This window comes from Tenrec ecaudatus, chromosome 10, assembly GCF_050624435.1.
Source record: "Tenrec ecaudatus isolate mTenEca1 chromosome 10, mTenEca1.hap1, whole genome shotgun sequence".
NCBI classification, from domain to species: Eukaryota; Metazoa; Chordata; class Mammalia; order Afrosoricida; family Tenrecidae; genus Tenrec; species Tenrec ecaudatus.
In genome coordinates, this window is record NC_134539.1 from 42,801,691 (window position 1) to 42,824,203 (window position 22,513).

Consider the following 22,513-nt stretch of genomic DNA (forward strand, 5'->3'; position numbering starts at 1 on the left):
CCTTAGTCCTCAAAGTAGCATCCTTGCTTTTCAACAGATGGACACATAGATAATGATTATTAACTATGAATCACATTGGCCCTACTAGGTGTGGCTCTCAGCTTGCAGGTCCAGTTGTACGGTTTGCAGTGGTTCTAGGTTAGGGCATCGTAACTCTCTGGAATACAAATAGAGAATTGCGCTCAGAAACCCTCTCCTGGTGGGAGTCGATACTGGTGGGACGATACCCATATGTCAGCGTGTTTCTCTCATCTTGACCCCATGTTGGTTGATGTCCTCTGGCTCGGGGTAGGATATGAACCTGGCTATATGGTTTTATTCCACCTGGCTCTAAGGACAGGAAGTCCCTGCACCATTACTTTATTGCACTGGCTAGTTTCCAGATAAGTAGCCCAAGTTGGCAGCATTTTTGGGTGGAGACAGCAAAATTAAGATTCACATTTGACATTGGCACATATGCCTATGAGACTGGAACCGTTGGGACCACGCATTTCAGAAAGCCCTCGTGTTCTCGGTCATGAGAAGGCCTGCTCAGTACGAGTGGTGGGTGCTGCTGTATTGAGCAAGGATGGTGGGTGCTTCAAGAACCTGTTGATTGGATTCACTGGTTTCCTCTCTCGGTCTTCTCATGATGCCCTTAGATGCTGGGACCCCTTTTCATGAACGTCTGATCTTTATCATATTAAGAACTACCTTTTCATTGTTATGAGCACAGACTCAGTCAGGAGTCAGACTTCCTTTGTTTGAATCCTGGTTCCACCACTTATTACCTCTGAGGTCCAGGGAAAGCTACTTAAACACTTACCATATTTCAGTGTATCCTCTTCATAGGTTTCTTCAGAAGATTAAATGAATTCATATATTTTTTTAAAAAGGTAAAGGTAGTATTTGACACTTAATGTAAGTGCTAGCTGTTATTCTTTGGCTTAGATTGGGACTTTGAACCAGTTCGTTCCATTTTTACTGCTGCTGAGAATATGCATTTTCGTCTCAGATATATACTGCATCAGACTCTACAGTTTACCAAGACCCCTAGCTGATTCTTGGGTATGCGTAAGAGCTGGGGATCGATCGTGTTAAAGTGTCGATTCTGATGTAGTATATCTGAGATGGAAACATGTTCTCAGCGGGGGGACCAAATTAGAAGGAATGGGTTCAAACCCCTGCCTCCCATTCTACGGATCGCCTTTGCTGCTTCAGAGAGCTGTCCTTGATTTGCTGTTAAGCACACGGAGGAGCTCGGTGCTACTGTCTGCTAAGTGTTAGACTGCTAGCCACAAGGTTGGCTGTTCGAGCATGCCAGTCACCTCACAGGAGAAAGATGAGTCTATTTGTGTCTGTAAAGGTTTAGAGCCTCAGAGCTCCATGTGGGTCTGCTGTGATCCAGAGTCGGCTTGATGGCAATGGGCAGTCCACACACTATCACTGTTTGTCTGCTTGTCATACCGTAATGCCTGTGTGTTGCTGGGACGCTGGGAGCTATGTCGCCAATGTTTTTCAAGTGCCAGCAGAGTCACTAGGAAGGAGGACCGGATACTCTGTTTTGAGAAAGAATTGGCCGATGGGAACCATACGCACAGCAGTGGAGCCTTGTCTGACCTGGCGCCAGAGGATGAGTCCCTCGGTTAGCTGGGCATACCAAGTGTGACTGAAGAAGGTTTGCCTCCTCAAAGTAGAGCAGATGTGAGTGCGGACGGAACCTTTTGGAACCTGCATTTGCTGGTGTGGCCTGACTCAAAATGAGAAGAAACAGCTGCAAACATCTATTAATAATTGGAACTCGGAATGTAGGAAGTATGAAGCTAGGGTTGACCCACTAGCTGCACCGATGGGTGAACACAGCGACAAACGAGAGGATGGCACAAAGCCAGGTCGCATCTTGTCCTCCTACGATTCCAGTTCCTATATGTACAGGTTAATTCTAAGAAACACCTGTGTAAGCACGTCTCTGTGATGAATGAACGGCGGCAGACAAGTTCTCAGTCCTACACTTGCGGTAGCTTCAGGAGGATGCCGTGGGGTGGAAACGAGATTGTGAGGTCAGCCTAATACCAGGTTTTTGACAAACCTCACGGGGACATGTTTCTAAATCATTCAAGCTCTGTCACAAGCTTTGGGGAATACTGTGCCATATAAAACAGTGATTTTAAAAAACAATACAACAATGGTTTTTAGATGGATCAGCATTTCAAAGAAGATTGGGACAGACCTCAAAGATGAGCTGAGGGAGGGAAGACCACAGATTTGGGCGCATGAAGAAGCTGTGGCTAAAGTCCAGACTCAAGTAAAGGAAAACCGTAGAATTATCATTGAAGCGGTAGCTTCAGGAGCTCACATGGTCCAGCATTTTCAATTTTGAGCAAACATCTTGACCTCAGCACGCTTTGGGCTCAGTGGGTGCCACAAGCATCGCACAAAGCTCAGCTAGCTCAAAGAGCCAATCTTCCCGTCAGTGTTTCAGGCAAGCTGTAGGATAACGAAGATGGCTTTATGGGACGAATCGTAACAAGGAGACAAGGCTTGGCTTTACCAATACAATCCAGAGAGCAAGTCCCGTCAAAACAGTGACTTCGGAAGGGATCTGCGGGGCCAGTTAAATTGACGTCAGAGAGGCCAGCTCAGAAAGGCATGGCAACTTTTGGGGGCATCTCAAAGGATAGCTTTTCTTGAAGGGCACAGGACAATTTCAGGGGCTTCTTTTGAAGAAGCTGTAAGAAAATTGAAAGCAATGTTGGAAAAGGTTTGGAAAGTTGTCTTGAGGAATCTCTTCCATCCTGACAGAGCATCTGTTCATTCTTTGAGGGGGACAGGGCTGGCCTACCCTGAGAGTTTTGTTGGGAAACGTGTGACCACCTCCACCTGCATTCCTGACCTTGTCCTTCAGACTTCTTTTTGTTCCTGAAACTTACAGAATCTTTAGCAGGAGCACAATCCGAATCCCTTGAGGATGTCCAAACTGCCCTTTGGGCGTGGTTTAAACGGAGGAGCACGTGGCATTCCTCAGGGAAAGGCGAGATAGAGGGAAGCCCTGCCTTCCGAAGCCTACAGACCTAGATGGGGGGCTGCTGTTCGCGTCTTGATGGTTCTCTTTAGAAAAGGGGTCTGTGGGTTGGTAGCAGTGCTTTTAGACGTACCCTCCTACAGAGGGCCACATCGAGTCCGCTTGAAGGAAGGTACTTGAGAGCAACATCCAGCACTCCATTGAAGGGGTTTCCCACGCCTCCTCCGCCCCAGAAGACTTTGATCCATTCATGGGAGCGCTTGCAGTTGGGCATGGCTGGAGTGGATAAAGCCCTTTTTCTTGTTGCCTTAGCCTAATTGAGGTGAGGGAATTGATTTGGAAGCTTACTCTCCGTGAAGGTAGGGGGTTTTGTTTTTAATTTTTATTGTGGCAAAAATGTAACAGATTATCACTTTAGGTATCTAGTGACACTGAGTAAATTTTTCATCGCCTCAAAGACACTCAGAACTCCCTAAGCAATAACTACTTATCCCTCCTTCCCCTGGCCCTCAATGGCTGCTGATAAACTTTTTATCAATACATTTTCCAATTCCACATGTTTAGTAAAAGCAGGATAATACTCCATCTACCCTTTTTTGTCTGACACATTTTACTGAACATGCAGTTTTCCAAGTTAATGTTAGTCCGTGTTGTAACATGTTTCAGAACTTAATTTCTCTTTTAATCCAAATATTTCATTGTTTGTACAAGGGGGTTTCAAAAAGTTCGTCGAAAAATTCTATTGTCTTTTAATCTAATTTTTTCACGGGCATTTTGAAGTCCTTTCATATATGTTACTTTGTGTTAAATAATTTTTTTGAGGTCCTGGCAATTGTGCATGTTGTTGTCAGAGGCCATCTTAACACTGCCAGCTCCTGCACCATCCTCACAATTGGTCCTATGGCTGCAGCCATGGTGTCAGTCCATCTCATTGACGGCCTGTCTCTTTTCACCGCCCTCACTTTACCCAGCATGATGTCTTCTCTTGGGTTGGTCTCTCCTGACAACATGTCCAAAAGTCCATGAGAGCAGTCTTGCTCTCCTTCCCTCTAAGGGGCACTCTGGCCATACTCTGGCCAGAAAGATGTGTTCTTCTATGCCTGGGATTTCTTGTGCACATTCTCTTCAGGGTCATGTGCCACATGTCTCTCTCACGAAGGCCAGCAGCACTGGCATTGGTTAAATCTCCTCAGTCCTACATCCCTTAGAACTTTTAGTCTTACAAGGTATAATTATGCTATCAAGAGATGTAAGCGCGAGATACTTGATATTGCCGATCACTGTATCCATCAGTGTTTGGAAGATAATGAGAGACGTTAGACCTGAGCTGCAACCCGAGAGCCTTTCCTGGTGCATAGGATCCCACAACAGATGAAAGTCACGTCATCTGTGAGCTCCTTCACAGTGAAGTTCTGATAATAAAAGAGCCATATCTCATTATATACATTTAAACTAATTTAACAGTTTAGTACGTGTATGTTTTAGAACAGTGATCATAAGCAGAGGAAGTAGCCTGTTCATGAAGGCTCCCAGCTGCTTAGACGTGTTGGAGAAACTCAAGCAGGCTACCGTGACGGGAATGTGCCTAGAGCCAGGACGCCCAGTGTGAGATGGAGCAGGTGAGGTAGGCACTGGGTGGGCCACTGGGCCGGCCAGTTTACGCTCAAGCTAAGGAGCAGTGGGAAGCTACTGAGGAGTGCGAAGCGAGGGAGGGGGCTGTCGGATTACTCTACCTGCATCACAGGAGAAGTGACTACTGCGGAGAAAGACTGGCTCAGAGATCAGGTTAGAAGTTTGACAGGAGTATAGGCTGAGATCTGATAGTGACATGTACTACATAACCGTAACTCTAGACTACTTTGGAGGTATAATCTCTAGAACGTGGTGACTGCATATGAGGCATGAATGAGAGGGGAGAAAAGAAGTATGTTAGACTAGGGTGCTGGCTTTGCAGTTGGTAGAACCATTCACCGACATAGACTGTTTGAGAAAAGCTGAGATTTAATGGGAGTTATGGCATTTTAATACCACTTGCCTGTCAGTCGGTTGTGTTGTGGTGCCTGGCCATCAGTATGTCAATTACCAACAAGTCACTCATGGTGGACAGATTTCAGTGGCGCTTCCAGACGCAGGGAGCTGGGGGGGGGGGGGGAGCCGATAATCTACTCCTTTAAAACTGGTCAGCACCAGGCTTCCGCCCGATGCGCCAAGCCGTGAATACAACATACCAGCATGTACCAGGGAACCAATAGAGAAGTCTGCGGGGCTGGCCCCAATCCCAACTATGTGGACAAACCCCCACCCCCCAAGAAGAATGCGCTTAAGAGGACAGCACTGCAGCTACAACATGGGGAGAGGAGCATGTCTGATCAGAGCACACAGGAGAAACAGAGAGATAGAGAGTGAGGGGAACACATCCTGGCCCACCAAGCCCTGAGGATGATATTCCTGCTCAGAGCAGACAATGCACAGAGAGGACCATAGGGCCAGCCCCACCACGAGACATGATGTCCCTCACTGAACCATAGTGCTACAAGGGACAATCTGACACCACCACACTGGGGCAAAACACTAAGGGCGTGCAACAGAGCAGCAAGGGGAGTAAAGCGATGAAGTCCCCAGAGAATACTAAAAGTAGACTTTGGAGAAAGAGTGTGACACCCATCAGACTCGAATGGAAAACACTCCTAAATGCCAACAAACAGACCTTGAACTATTTGAATAGGTTTTTCCATTTTTTGTCAGTGGCTTTCTTTTTGTTATTTTATTTTTGGGGGTTTTTTTGGGGGGGGGGTTGGTCTTGTTTTGTTGGTTTTGGCTTCCTTTGTTGTTTTGTTTGGCTTTGCTTGGTTTTTGTGCTTATTAATGTCTGCATGTCTATCTAGATAAGATAGGATAAACAATTTGGAGACAGAAAGAATGGGACCGATGGTTCCAGGGGGATACTGGAGATTAGAGAAAGGAGAAGGGGAGGGGGAACCAACCCTGGGACAAAGGAACAACAAGTGAACTAAAATTAATGGGAAGAAGGGTGGAGTATGCCTAGTGGGGCTTAATCAAGGACAATGTAGCAGTGAGGAATTACTAAACCCGAATGAAGACCAAACATGATGATGGTGGGGCAAGAGGGAAGTAAAAGGAAATAGAAGAAAGAGCCAGGAGACAAATGACAATTATGGAGGTCTAAATACAGGCAGGTACATATGTAAATATATTTACCATATATACTCCAGTATAAGCTGTCCCAAATATCAGCTGAGGTACCTAATTTTACCACAAAAACTGCATTAAAATATGCTGGAAAACTCAGATTATACATGAGCATACACGGTATATATAATGAGAAGGGACTAGATCTATGTACTTATATCTATATGTTAAGAATTAAGGTTGCAGATGGACATTGGGCCTCGACTCAAGTACTCCCTTAAGGCAAGAACACTTTGTTCTCACAATCCGATGTTCTGTGATGCTCGCCTTCCCGATACATCTGCTGAAGACAAAATGGGTGCATAAGCAAATGTGGTGAAGAAAGCTGATGGTGCCCAGCTATCAGAAGATAAAACATCTGGGCTCTTAAAGGCTTGAAGATAAGCAAGCGGCCATCTAGCTGAGAAGCAACAAAGCCCACATGGAAGAAGCACACCAGCAGCCTGTGTGATCATGAGTTGTCCATGGGATCAGGTATCAGGCATCCAAGACCCAGAACAAAATCATACCCAATGTGAATGGGGAAGGAGCATGGCGTGGAGACCCAAAGCCCATCTATAGACAATTGGACATCCCCTCACAGAAGGGTCACAAGGAAGAGATGAGCCAGTCAGGGTGCAGTATAGCACTGATGAAACACACAGCTTTCCTCTAGTTCTTTAATACTTCCTTCCCCCCACTATCATGACCTCAATTCTACCTTACAAATTGGATTAGACCAGAACATGCACACTGCTACAGATAAACGCCTCAGGGCCAACAATGAGAATAGAGATACCAGGAGGTTAATGAAAGGTGGGGGGAGATAGTGGGAATCGATCACAAGGATTGACATCTAGCCTCCTCCCAGGGGGATGAAAAACAGAAAAGTGGATGCAGGGTGACAGAGGATGATATAAGATAGGAAAAGAATAATCAATAACTTATCAATGGTTGATGAAGGAGGGCAGGTGGAGGAGGAACTGGGGGAAATGAGCTGATATCAAGGGCTCGAGTAGAAAGAAAATGCTTTGAACATGATGGCAGCATATGTACAAATATGCTTGACACACTGGATGAATGTATGGGTGATAAGAGATGCACGAGCCCCCAGTAAAAGCATTTAATTAAAAAAAAAGAATGATGGCAACATATGTACAAATGTGCTTGATAATGATGTATGGGTTGTTATAAGAGCTGTAAGAGCCCCCAATAAAATATTTTAATTAAAAAAAAACTGGTCAGGAAAAACCTGATGAATAGCAGCGGGTCATTATGTGAGTCATGCCAGCAGATGAACCAACTGGGGCAAAGTTGCTTCCTTAGAATGATGTTAATGGCATGTACGAAGTACAGCAAATCTGCATTTGTTCCTGTGGCATGATTCCTAAATGGGAAGCAACAGCTGCAGTGGATAATGGATATGGTTGATCAGTATGATAAACAATAAATAGTCAATTCACAGAATTCTACAGGTGAAGATGTGGAAATGGAACATTTTTCTTATACGTTTATTACAATAAGCAAATTGCAATGTATAGTGTATGAAATATGAATTTAGGAAAATTAGAAGTGGTAAAAATGAATGGAACACTTGAAGATTGATAATCTAGGCATTAGTGAATTGAAATGGACTGTGTTGGCCCTACTGAATCAAACGGCGTGTGTTCTGCCATGTTGAGATTGACGAATTGAGGAGAAGCAATGTTGCATTATTGCTGAATCAACATTTTATAGTCCTGAAGAATACCACTTTTGGTGATAATATCGTATAAACCCAGAATGAAAAAAGAATGTTTTAGAAGAATTGATGCTATTAAATGATGGTGTTGGCCCAGAATAATTAGTCTTCCATGTGCTGGCTGAAAGCTACAAGGTTCAAACTCACCTGTCTGCTCCTGTCAATATTTACATCCTCAGAACCCCTGTATAGGGTCACTCTGAGTAGGAATTGACTTGTTGGCCATGAGATCATTTTGTTTTCATGGACTGGCAGGAGAAAAAAATACAACTCCGTCTTAGAAGATGTACAGCCAGAATGTGCCACAGAAGCAAGAATGTACTTTGGATGTAGGTGAGGCGGGGCCAGCCCTGAAGAAGGACATCATGCTTGGTAAATTAGAGGGTCAGTAAAAAAGACCCTTAACAGGACAACTTGGGACAGTTGCTTCCGTCGTGGGCTCACCCACAGCAGTACTTGTGGAGATGCCAAAGCCACGGGCAGTGTTCCCTTCTGTGGTGCACACGGACACGGTTGCTGGAACAGAAGCAGACTTGACCTTAAGTCAACATGACATATTGAGCTGTGGAGTGTTTGTGAGATAGCTACGTGTAGACTTCAAGTAGGTCATTGAATTAAAATCATCTGTAGTGCGGAGCCCTGATCTCACTGTCAGTTCGGCATTGGACTGCTAACTGCACGGTTGACAGTTCAAACTCACCAGCTGCTCCTCACGAGAAAGATGAGGCTCTCTACTCCTGTAAAGTCCTGTGCAGGGTTGCAGTGAGTAGCCCTGTAGGACAAACATTTCAAGCCCTTCGGTGTACCATCACTGATCCCACTATACCAGTGTGACTCCCTCCCATTTCTCCTTCTTGCATAACTCTTGGTCCTTGGGTAAATTCTGCCATTTTTATCTTAAATGAATTGATTCTAATACGAAGATGAATTCAGTTCCAGTCCTGAAAGATGACTAATGGCCATAGTCTTGAGGGGATAGTATACTTTTGGATGAAGTAAAAGGGAATGGTAAAGATAAATTTAATTGTAAACTAAGGGTATTATTTAGAAGCCCTGGTGATGGAGTGGTTATGAGTTGGGCTACTAATCAGAAGGTCAGCAGTTTGAATCCACAGCCGATCCTCGGGAGAAAGAAGAGGCTTTCCATTCCTGTTGAGAGTTACAGTCTTAGAAACACGGGCATTTCTACCCAGTTCTATAAAGTCACTATAGTCAGAATTGACTCGATGGCAGTGACTTTGACTTTGCTATAGACGTGACTTTGTGATTCTAGGTGCAAATTTACTATCTTATACATTTAGAGAACCCTAGCCAGCCTCAGGGATGAGAATAATTTTTGCATGTCGATGAATTTCACTGCTTCTTTAATTCTTCATATCCTGTTGCCGTGTTAGACGTTCCGTTTGCTGTGGCAGCTGCGTGTGGAGGAACACCAGTAGGTTAAGCAGCCCACTCTTGGTGTCATTGGTCTTCATCCATAGCCTAACAATTCAAGGGTTTGTTTCTATTTCTTTACCGTGGCTAGACGACCCAAAATAATGCGACTGATATGAAGTATTATTATTTTCTATGTAGAAAGTTTGATGATTACGTTGGATACTTGGAATAAGAAGGTTTTAATTTATTTTTTCAGTTCAAATACAGATCTTTGCTTTTATCATTATAGAGCCTCTGGAAATTTTGAGCAGTGGGAAGCCAGGCAGTTGGTCCTCTGCGTTATACAACAGACTCCTAAGTAAAGAGTTTTTAAACAAATGGTTGCTGTGAAGGCTATCGTTCCCTTTAACTAAAATAAAATATCAATGTTTTGATCTTTTGTTTTCATCCTAGGAAGCTCTTCAAAGAATTATTTCAACTCTGGCAAATAAAAATGATGAAATTCAGAACTTTATTTACACATTGAATCATACATTAAAAGGAGTTCAGGTATGAATCTTGTATTATAGAATCTGTGTAAATATGTCACAGTGAATAATTGTTGGGTCCTATCAGAAGTGTACATATGCTCTGTTAACACTAGATTATACTTTAATAGGGGTGAGGGCAGAATTTTAACATGGCTGGTAAGATCAACACGCTTTCCTTCCTGTCCCTGCAAGGTGCTATTTGGAAAGAGCAAATGGAAGGGACAGGAGAGGAATGATACTTGTTAGTCAATATTCTAGTGCTCACTTTTAGAGTCAATGGCACCTGTGAAAGGACTTCAAGATCACTGAGTGGTACCGTCACGGATGTGCCTTAGTGTTTTGTGAAATAGCTGTAGAAGACTTGGAAGACACTTGCAGACAGTGAACCCTGTACTATTATGTTTTGGGAGCATTTGTCTAAACCTCGTAATTGCTTGCTTCTTGGCCTATTAAACCTTCCAAATTTTATAGTTATTTTATTGTTTCAATTTGCTAGGAATGAAGTCAATTGATCATGGGCTTCACAATTTTAACTGTTGAGTTAGTTCACTGGAAAATTTGGTGAATCTTGATTGATTGATAAAAAGAACCATGACATCTGGAAAAAGAGACCTTAAGAGTAGCACTTACCCACACCACTCCTCTGCTCGATGAGAACTCCACCGTAGACATAACTCTCAAAACTCAGAACTCACTGCCATCAAGTCAGTGCTGACCCACTGTGGTTTCGGAGACTAGCCATTTACGGGAGCAGAAAGTCCAGTCTTTCTCCTTAGGAGCTACTGGTGGTTTTGAACTGCCCACCATGCCGATTGCAGACCAGTGCTTAACCACTACAGCACCAGGGCTCCATACCGCATACACAGAGGAGAATTCAGGCGCACTCTTGTCACTGAGGATGGGGAAATGAGAGGTAGCAGACAAGAGACAGGAAGAATGTGCCACTTGGTGATTGAGAGGAGCGAGTAGTCCAGTTCTTTTGGACTGATGGAGAGACGGGGCTCCAAGAATTCAGGTGACTTGTCCATGGTTATACTGTTACTGAATGGAGAACATGGACTTTGACCTGAAGTCTGTTTCTAGACTACATATTACATTCCCTCGCCACCCACACTTTGTTGTAATCACTGTTAATTAATATAACTATTGGCACTACTGTTGATGAGACTCTGGTGATGCCATGTCTTTTTAAAATAAATATTTTAACAAAGGCTTGAACATATCGTTCTGTAGTCTTTTGTCCATCTTAGTTCTCTTAATGCATGCCAGTCTGCAGTTCTTAATTGAATGATTCAACTACACTGAAAAATGCCTTAAGAGAATCTCTTCTGGCTCGTAATTGTTGCAAAGGTAGATATTTTACATAAGGTTGTTATGAGTCAGAATTGACTTGATGGCAGCGAGTGTTTTTGGAGAGTTCATAAATATTTTAAGTTGTTGTGAGAGCCAAATCCTGCTCGGTGAAGCAGTGCGGGTCTCTGGGAGAGCCTGACATTTAAAATACTTGATTGACTTTGCTCTTACGAGCTAGTTGGATGACTCTTGTCAAGTCACTGGTGTGTATTTTGGCATATAAACCTTAACGAGAAATTTCGGCCATCCTTTGACCCATTTTCTCACTGGCAGCTCTAGGTGACCTTCCTTATATTTTCTATTTTCTGGTCACCTTGGACATTCGTAGGTTAAAGGCCTCTTCTGGGCTGTCTTCCCTTAGTGTCTGCCTGTCTGTCTTTAGATGGCCTCTTCCTCTGTGTGCCTTCTCTTTTCCAATGGCTTCCAGGCATGAATTATTAGGGCTCACTCTAATCTTGTGCACATTATTTGAATCTGCCAAGATGTTTTCCAAGTAAGGTCACATTCACCAGTTCTGAGAGCTAGAACTTGAACGTAACTTCTGAGAGCTAGAACTTGAACTTGGGGCACTAGTCAACAGGAATCTTTGTATCTGTTCTCTGATAAGCCTTTCAGGTTTTCTTCTTCACTATTTGAGAGCTCTTCAGTAAAACCACTGTTTTCTTCTGTTTATTTTTTAATAGGAAAATTCTTCTAACATACTTTCAGAGTTAGATGAAGAATTCGATAGCTTGTACTCTATATTGGACGAGATGAAAGAAAGCATGATTAGCAGTATCAAGCAGGAACAAGCTCGGAAATCCCAAGAGTTACAGGTGAGATTATGGAGCTATTTAAAGATGACTGTTTTAGTACACTGAATGTTTAATTTATGAAAAGTGAAAAATGATGGGTTTCTGTATACACCTGTACCTTTTAGCAAAGGGCAGTTCTTCACTTTGTTTGGCCACAGGTATCTTTGAGAATCTGAAACCTGTGGAAGACTGCAAATGATCTCTCTGTGTGCTATACACACTGTGTCCGCGAGTCAAATACCCTCTCGAGGCCGTTTATCTTTCCAGGGTAAAGTTAAGGTTTGTTGCTTATGTTTGAGGGGATGGGATAATCATCATTACTGAAATTATTCAAAGAAAATGTAATCACGAACTACCCATAAGTTGAAATAATTATAATAAATGAATTAATTCATTTTAAAAAAAAGCAAGACTGGAGAAGAAGGGAAAACTGAGCATCTTCCGAAGGCCTAGGGCGTGGACTCAACCAGCACAAAATGCAAGTGCGTGCCTGTGCTGGGGCCCAGGTGCGCCTTCATAGTTAGCAGCATGCAAGGCCCTGTGTGCTCGCAGCTGCTTCATCTCCGCCTGCCTTTGGCCTTCGCCATCCGTGCTCTCCACCATTCTCTCTCTGCCATCAACCAACAGGTTTATCAACGCACGGTGGCATGAGTGGTATCGCTTTTCCTACCTTTCCCCCTTACCTTTGGGGACAGAAATCTCATGCGTACTGAGGGTGCTCTGTCTTGCCAGTTTCTGCCAACCAACGTAAGCCGTCCCTGGTGAGGGATGCCCAGCGTTATGGACACTGCTTGCCTTTTCTCTTACCTCCAGGCTCCAAATACCGGGCAGGTGCCTGTTGCTTTATTGCTTACATTACCTTGTCTCTGGATCTCCTTCCTTAAAGGTAGCTCCACAATTGTTTATTTTTGGCATTGTCAGTGGGGAATCTGGAATCTGGAGACAGCAAATGGACACTTTAAAAAAACCAACTTGCAATTGGGTAGATAAAATTAAACCATTGTCAATATCTCTCATGAGATAAACTTTGCAAAATGTGTTTGGAAAAATATTTCCCAGTCTCACATTAGTACATACATTTTATTTTATCGCCAGCTTTTATTGAATGGCAGTTAACCATCTCCCTCCTCCCCTGCAGCCCTTCCCCCTCCTCTCTGCCTTCTTCAGTCTCCTCCTACATGTTCAAATATGTTGGACAGCAGTTTCACCAGTAAGGACTTTTTGGAAAGCATTGTTAGAAAGTAAACATAATTATCCTATTACATTGAATTTTTTTAAATGTTGACCATGTTCATCATTATATCTAGTTATGCTTACCCTGAAGATAATTTAGAATTGTAAGGAATTTGAAACATTTTGAAAACATTTTATATCTTAGTGTAAATTCATATTTGAGAGTCAAGATTAGAGTCTTTTACAAGAACGCTTTATGGGCTATGTCAGCGATGATTCTTTGTTGCCAGTAGTTACACTTGATGCATTCATTCAATATAACTTCATTGATGGTTATGCTGGATTTGGGGTATGTGGCAGTACGAAAAATAGCTCCTCTCCCGTTTATTTCACATTCTAATAGAGGGTAATTTGGAAGAAATGCAAAAGGAAAGGAAACTCAGGCCCTTTCAAAACAGAATTTAAGAGATAAAAGCAGAATAAGCAAAAAATGTATAGAATATGGCTTTACATAATGCAGAGAGGTCATGAAGTGAATTCAGAAGCAGTTGCTTAGAAGCTGACGTGAAGAGTTTGACGCTTGCCTACTAGAGGCTATATCAATAAGGCCGTTCATTTGCAAAGATAGTCAAAGAACAGCATTTTAAGAGTCTTCTAGTTGCAGCCGAGCTAGGAAACGAACAAGCTCTTCCTCCAAAAACAAACCCACTGTGACTGCATCTCTTCTGAGTCATGGAACCTTAGAAGACTGATTAGAACTGCTCATTAGGCGTTCTCTGACTGTAATCATTTACAGGAATAAACGTCTTCTTGGGGAACCGTTGGCGGGTTTGAATCCCTGACCTTGTGCAACCAAATCTTATCCCACACCACCATAGCCCTTTATAGCTCTGCACCAACAAGCCCCTATTACAGGGTTTCCTAAATGTCACTTTTAGAAGCCAAGTCATAATTTTTTAATACTATTATATGTATATGAATAAGGAAGGTCATGAAAATGTTGAACTTTGACTTGTGGTATTGAAAAAGAATGGTGAAAGTGCCGCGGGACAGGCTTTCAATAAAAGAAATATCTGTTTTGAGTGAAATATAGCCAGAGTTCCTTAGAATCAAGGATAGTGAGACTTTGTTTCATGCAACATTATCATGATCCCAGTCTCTTGAGAAAGACATCCTCCATGGTAAAGTAGGGGATCAATGAAGAAGCTACATCAGGAGATGGATCGACATGGTGGCTGTAACAATGGGCTCAAGAGGCATTATTTTGTTCTGTTGTACAGTGAATCACTTAGAATTGGAATGGACTTTGGCATTTGACAGCATCAAAAACAAATCCACACACACACACACACACACACACACATACACAAAGAGTCTTCTAGTCATGTTGAAGCAAAGTCAGTGCTAATTTGGAGTAGAATGCTTCATTCCATGTATCTGGGTTTTGGTGTTTGAATCCTTGCTTAACTTTAGCCCTGATGTTAAAAATGAAAAAAACTGGATTTGAATGTGCAATAAAAATATATTAATGAGGACTCTGAAGAAGAATCTTGGATACATTTGAAAGTTTAGAAATGAATTTCTTTTATGAATGTACCAACCGCTGGTGCCAAAGAGGTGTGTGGGGGGCAGCCTGAAGAGTTACCAACTTCTAAGACAACATGCAATCAAGAGTCATTGATAATTGGAAAGTGAAAGTCGGAAATAAAGAAGGTTTAGCTGTCTGCAGTGACAAACCATCAGTAACTCATGCAAGTTCACAATGTGCCTGAAGAAAACTGAAACGCGTCTATGAGAGGGAGCCAAAGTGCGAAGCTGAATAGATTTGACACATTGAACACCAGTGACCCAAGAGGAGATGAATTATGGGCCTCGTACCCGAAGAGTTTTGAGGAAGAAAAGCTTACATAATAAAGAGGCAGTATCAAGTAAGGCAATTCATTTGTAAAGATAATGAAGGAATCAAAAAATCATTAAAAAGACAGGAAAGACCAGAGCAGATGTCAGAAGGGATTCTGAAATTTGTCCATGAGGACGGAGTAGCTGCAGCAAAAGCAAGAAATTACGAAGTAAATGATCCAAACAGCTTTCCAAGGGCAGCTCGACGAGGCCAAGCATTGGAATGAAGTGTCCCCAGAGCCGGGGTTAGGGAGTTAGAGGGTAGAAGAACTTCACACCGAACAAAATGAAGGGAAAATTAAGTCTTGAGTTTCAATGTTTAAGATACTACGGATAAGATATTGAATGGCACAGGAAGCATCCAAAGAAAGCAGAAGAATATGCAGTTACTGTACCCAAAGGACTGATTGCTGTTAACCCATTTGTGTATGCAAAACATTTGGAAAACAGCTACCCAGCCTGCCAATTGGAAGAAATCCATATTGTGTCCATTCCAGAGAAAGATGATTCAGCCGAATAAGGGGGTTAATGAATACACTCATTAAATACTACACAGAAGGAAGGCTTTACTGAAGACAATTTTAAAATAGTTGCAACAATATATTGACAGGGAGCTGCCACAAATTCAAGCTGGATTCGTGAGAAATGGAACAATGGATATCGTTCTCGATGTCAGGTAGCAGTCAGCTGGAAATAGAATGCCAGAGAGAGGTTTACCTGTTTGGATTGACTGTGCAGAGGCATTCAACCAGAGACAATCACATACAGAATTGTGAAAAATAGGACTCCCAGGACATTTAAGCCTGTCTTTATGGGGAACCTGTACACAGACCAAGAGGGCATTGTTTGAACTGAACATGGGGATGCAGCATGGTGTTCAATCCAGAAAGGTGTGTGACAGAGCTGTCTACTTCACACCTCTTATTCAATCTACATGTTGAGCAACTAAATTTGAGAAATTGGATTATATGGAAAGCACAAAGATTGGAGAAAGACTCAACCACCGGAACTATGCAGATGATACAAGCTTACAGTGAAGGAGACTTGAAGAACTTGATACAGATCAAAGATTACAGCCTCCGGCATGTAACATAAAGAAACATAAAGAAAACAAAGATTCTGGCCGGAGGATCAATAAGCAACATCATGATATTTGGAGAAAAATTTGAAGTTTTCATAGCTTTTTCCATATATACTCGAATATAAGCTGGCCTGAATATCAGTTGAGGCACCTGATTTTACCACAAAAACTGCATTAAAAATGTGCTGAAAGGGCTTAAGTGGAGAGCAAATGCTTTGAGAATGATTGGGGCAGGGAATGTGCGGATGTGCTTTATACAATCGATGTATGTATATGTATGAATTGTGATAAGAGTTGTATGAGCCCCTAATAAAATGTTTCTTAATATGTGCTGAAAAAAACCTCGGCTTATCCACGAGTATATACGGTACTGACTTAGATTCATAGCCATTGCCCATTCACTGCGCAGATCGTTGCTACAAAATACCGATGTAAAACGGTCAGAAGCAAGGCAGAACAGGGTAGAATGACTACTTATGGTTTTGGAGGCTGTTAATCTTTTATGAGCGACAGAGCCTCATCTCTCTCCCAGCGAGCAGCTGGTAGGTTTGACTCACAGACCTTGTAATTAGCAACCCCTGTTGTGGTTACTAGCTGCTCTGCCTGCCACCAAGAGTCCTATGAACTACAAAGTAAAGAAAATGTATTATTTATGACTGGTCAAAATGATGTTGATTCATTATTTCTCTAACATATTTTAAATTCACTTAGAGCTCTTAAACTTGTAAGTTCATTATAACTTAATAGATCAGATCCCAGTGTTTAGAGGAAACTATATTTTGGTGATTTCATTTCATTTTCCTTCCCTTCCCTCAGAGTCAGCTGAGCCAGTGCAGTAATGCCCTGGAGAATTCTGAAGAACTGCTAGAATTTGCGACCCGGTCTCTAGGTACCAAGGAACCTGAAGAATTTTCAAAGGTACAAACCCAAACTGAAAAGACTTGCCAGAACCTAGTACTAACTGACAAAACAAAAAGTGTGGTGTGCGCCCCTTTTACTTAGGTTACTTGATTCTTAGCGTGTGTGTCTTAGGGCTGTAGACAAGTGATGTCAGTGGAGTTTTTGCCTTAGCACTTGATTCAGATGAGTCAAACCATTGTCTATTTTAGTTACTTTCCTATTGGTAATTTTAGTGGTAGTTGTATACCTCAGCAAGCCATATTTTCATTTTAAACACTTTATGATATTGCTATTAGCATGATCTAGATTTGGATTTATTTCTAGGGGTCAGTTGGGAAAATCCATCATCAATTGATGCAAATGAGCACTGACTTTGAAATTTGCTATTGAGGTCAGATACATCTCCCTACTTGACTAATTGTTTGAATGCTTTATTAAAATTTAAAGATTAGAACAAGAAGTCTGCTAATGTTTTAACTGGCATGTTATGTTAAGAGATTCTGAATTATAGATTCTACTCTTATTTTAAGTGGATTGCTTCAAAGCGATTACTGGTTTATTAAATAAGAATTCAAAGAGTGTAGAATATGTTGTGAAATTAGTATGAAATAAGGTCTAAGCCAAACCAGAACCCAACTCACTGCCTTGGAGTCAATGCTGACTCATAGCAGCCCTGTAGGACATGTCAGAACTGCCCGCGTGGATTTCTGAGACTGAACCTGTTAGTGGGACTAGAATGCCCTGTCTGGTGTCTTTGAACTGCCAGCTTTGAAGGTCAAAGCCCAGCCGCTGCACTGCCAGGTCCCATTAAGGTCCGCCATTAGCAAAATGCAGGCTGAGTGCTTGTCACGCCAGTGCCTTCCAGCTTTGAGTTGGATGCTACTTGGTTGGGCTTAGCGCACTCTGTAGTGAGCTAAAGTTGGTTTTGTAATGCATTTGCATCTGTAGCATGTTTTCATTTTCCATGTGAAGTAGGGGAAAAACTTCCATTTGGTAGCTTACATACTTTATTTTGAAATTGAAGTTCACAATTCTTTTTGTTTTGAAAAATTAATCAAAGCAAAAAGTTATTTTATAAAACCCAGGAAACTAGTTCTTAAATTGGGAGGTGGATTATGAGAAAATTGCCTTTCCCCCTGGTACATAAAGAGATTATGAAGGAAATATATCATATTTTTTTCTCATGCCTTTTAAAAAAATTTATTTTTTAATCATTTTATTAGGGGCTCATACAACTCTTATCACAATCCATACATACATCAGTTGTGTAAAGCATGTTTGTACATTCATTGCCCTCATCATTCTCAAAACATTTGCTCTCCACTTAAGCCCCTGGCATCAGCTCTTCATTTTTTCCCAAATGTATCATATATTAAAGTATTTTAAAGGTATGCTATATCACCTCTCCAGAAAATATTTATGTGATAATGTGAAATATCTGGAATATAGCCAGTAACCATGCAGGAAGCAAAAGATGTCTGAGCAGTCAAAGTCAGACTTAATATCCTCCATTCACGATCTCTCTTTTTAAAATTTTTATTTATTTATATTTTCACGATCTTTCTTGAAACCTGTTGACTCTTAATCAGTGGATGTTGTTGTAAGGTCAGTCAGGTGGATTCTGACCCACAGCGACTCCACAGCAGATTGAAGCACTGCGCACACCTGCACCGTCCTCACAATTGTCTTCGCTTGAGCCCATGGGTGCAGCCACGCGCCCATCCATTTTGTTGAGGGCCTTCCTCAGAGGACTGCTGCATTTTGGTGATGGTTTTGTTGTCCCCCCCCCACCCCCCCTTGTAAGGGCGGTTAGTGTTACGCGTAATCAGAGGAGTAAGAATTAACAACGAACTGATTGGACAGTTGTAAAATGTAAACACAGTCCCTCGAAAGTGAAGTGAATCCAGTTGCAATAATTTAAGATCAGATAAAAGTTTCCCCAGGTTTTTTTAATACGACATTTTCAAAGGCCTTTTCCTCCTCTTCCGATATGCTACCCTCCTTACTACTTCCTCTGGCTTTCCAGTTGTGTTTCTGTTCAAATTCGTGCCCAGTGACTGAAAATGGAAAGACTCTGTGAATTACATCACTTGGGTGATGTCAGTGTATTTTCCTAATGTACCTCTTTGCTTCTCTCTTCTTGCTGTTTGGCTCTTGTCTTCTGTCACTGTGTTGCAGAGCAGTGTTTGGAGATGTGGTGAGAGAAGTTCCTTGTCCAGCCAGTAATTCCAGTTTCTCCTTTAAGATTACTTCAATGAGAGCTGCGTGCAGTTATTTTCTTACTGTATCCAAACACACTGCCCAGATCATGGTTTGATTTACAGTAAAACAACTGCATTGGACTTGCCTCAAACACCAAGATGCTGACAAAATAGGGAGGGATGACACTGAAGATTACTTCATGAAGGAGCAGTATATGCTGGAGACCTGGATAAAGAATTTCTTACAAGGTTTCCTATTCCATATATGGAATCAACTGTGCCTTTTTTTTACTAGAGGCTGATATTCTTGTCCAAAGTATCATTTTGAGACTATCTCTTTCACCCTTTCTGACTAGGTCCCCTTTGTACTCCCAAGTTATTTCTTAATATATATTTATGTTTTATTGGCACTTCATTTGCATAAATTCTGTAGTTTAGTCATATCAAAGAGAGTTGTACAATCAGTATCACAGTAAATCTTACATCATTTTCTTCCTTGTACTCGTTGTTTTTAGAGTAATTGTTATTATTTTTAATTGTGGCTAAAATATACATAAAACATCCTCCATGTAAAATTAAGTGCCATTGATTATACTCTTCAAGTTACCTTTTTCCAAATTATTTCACCACCATTAACATAAACTCAGTTCCCCCCAAGCAAAAACTCTTCTTCCTTCACCCTTTTAATATTTTTTAAGAGTTGACATTTTAATGCTATATTATAAACCTTTAGAATTTGTATTAATTGTTTTATTGGAGGCTCTTACAAGTCTTGGGACAAGCCATCATTCCACTGTATGAAGCACCCTTCTATTCATCAACATTTCCAAACATTTGCTTTCTGCTTGAGCTCTTGCTGTCAGCTCCCTTGTTTTCCTCTCCCTCCCCCTCCTGCCATCGTGAATCCTTGATCAGTTAGGTATTATTATTGTTATTTCATCTCTTAACTGTACTTCAAACTTTTTAAAAAGCACTAAGTATTCGCCTCTAAGTCAGTTTTAGAATCACCTTGAGAGGATATCACAAAGCGAACGGTGCCAAGTCTGGCAGGAAAACCTGCTACATGGAACAATGTCGAGCATTTGAATGAGACTTGAAGAGTTGTTTATTGCGGTGTCACATTCAGATTTTCAACTAGAAACCCCACTGGACTCTGCTGCAAATGGAAGTGAAAATAAGCCACGCAAATGCTGTACATGCCACCTTCTGTTTACCAGATTTATCTGCAGTCTTAGTATACCTATCTGCTAGCAACGATCATTCCAGAACAGAATTATTCTTATTTTTGCCCATGTTTCCAGGGCTTTCTCGGCTGGCACTGTGGAAGTATGTGCTGGTTGGCAGCTCAAACCTACCAGCCACTCCTAGGAAGACAGACGGAGTTTCCGTTCCTGAAAAGATTTGTGGTCTCCCAAACCCTCTATAAGGTGGCGCCTGGGTCGGGATCAACTTGCCGACTGTGGGTTTGGGTAATCCCAGCAGACTTTCCTTCCTGCTGCTTCCTGCATGCCAGCCTCTTTTTGCTATTTAGATGATTCAGTTTATTTATTTATTAACACACCGAAGTGAAGTAAATCTAGTTCACATTTCAGAGTCAACAGACAGATTTTAAAATTCAGTACCTGCAGGTTAGGAGAATAAGGATGGCCTTTGAGAGGTCAAAGATCCTGGAACTCGGAATCCCGACAAACTTAATGCCTTATTGGCTGAAATGCAAATCTCTTAAACCGTACCATCATGCTCCTAATTTTTTGTTGATCGATTTCAGACTTTCTGATGATGGACAACAGATTTAGAAATCTTATTTTGTTCTGTTTAGGCAAACGAGTACAGGAAGCAAGGTCTTAAATGTCAATATTTTATCATTATTCCCATTTTAAATGTGTTTGGAAAGCATGCCGATTCAATTAAGTTAGCTACTGGCATTAGGCATTAAGAGAATTATTTCCGATTGACCTCTTTCATTTATCTACGGAAATAGTCAAACCAGAAAACCAAACCTGTTGTAGTCAGTGAGCCTAGAGGACAGAGGGCGACTGCCACGTAGCGTTTCGAAGGCTGTCGTCTCTACCGAGGCAGACTGCCGCATCTGTCTCCTGGGCTCAAACCACCGGCCTTTGCTTAGCAGACAGACCCGTCACCACCACATCACCAGACCTCCTTGTAAAAACAGTAGGAGCATAATCTTCGAAGTACTGGATACATTTACAGAAGACACTAGTTTCTGTATGGACATAGCAGATTTGGCCTTTATTTCTTCATATTTGTTTAGTAATTATTTGTGATTACTCTTATACTGTGTACTCCTATTGTAGTTCTACTTTAAGTTTGGTCTTGGGGGACCAATTGCTATGACCAATAAAATTAAAGGTCAGAATGGTAAGATTTGCCTTGGAGACAAGTATCTGAGAGACGAAGGGGTGGACGGAGAAAAGAGCAGTCTCTCGGAAATCAAGAGGAAGGAAGTGTTGGCACGCAAGGCTTCAGTCGATCTAAAGAGCTGTGCTGAGCAAAGTGTCGCGACTGATGCTTCTTGGAGGCTTTCCAGTAATGTGCAGTGCTGTGACCCAAAGCAGCCGAAGCGCCCACCGAGGCCTCTTCGGAACCCACTAAAGGGAATTATGTGTGTGAACAGAAATGCCTTAGAGAGAGAGAGAGCGCTAAGTCCTGGGACCAGCGTGTACCTTATAAACAGAGATATTTTGAGAAAAACACCACTCTTGACCTTGAAAGGGGAACGGAGCTCAGTTGTCATATGTATCTTTCTTCAGCTTTCGGCTTCTGGAAAAGAAATTCCAGAAAAAGGATGAAATCATCTCTTTTGACTGAAGACATTTCTTGAACTTAGACCTGGTACTGTCTACCCTCTTATCGCTCAGGATAAGTTCTTCGCCCTTTGTGCAGTATACGAAGTGAAATGTAACTTTAGGTGAAAGAGGAGCTACAGGTTTTCATTTGGGCCCGTTGTATATGTTGCTTGTACATAGATGACATACAGTTTTCGCTAGACTATCGGTTGTTAATTTATTGCTTGCATTGTTCACACACACCCTGAGTGTGTGAAGCCCTACCATGTAAGCTTTGTGTGCAAGCACACACTCATTCAACACAAAATAAAAATGGCCACTTAGAGGGATTTAAAAAATAACAGTGATGTTTTATTGTTGGCTTATTTGAAGATGTAAGTAATGCTCCTAGCCTAGTTCTAAACCAGTGGGAAGATAAAAGAATGAAGCAGATAGGATGCTATTGAAGAATAGGTCATATCAATGGA

The 22,513-nt window shown here is 41.8% G+C and overlaps 1 protein-coding gene across 1 annotated transcript in view; it reads left to right on the forward strand.

The window, feature by feature from the left end:
• FSD1L (fibronectin type III and SPRY domain containing 1 like) overlaps window positions 1-22,513 on the forward strand; it is a 70,665-nt gene that overhangs the window by 12,829 nt on the left and 35,323 nt on the right. Inside the window, exons 2-4 of the mRNA XM_075560264.1 lie at window positions 9,762-9,857; window positions 11,875-12,006; window positions 16,955-17,056. Coding sequence (XP_075416379.1) covers window positions 9,762-9,857; window positions 11,875-12,006; window positions 16,955-17,056 — 330 coding nt within the window. The remainder of the gene's footprint in view (window positions 1-9,761; window positions 9,858-11,874; window positions 12,007-16,954; window positions 17,057-22,513) is intronic.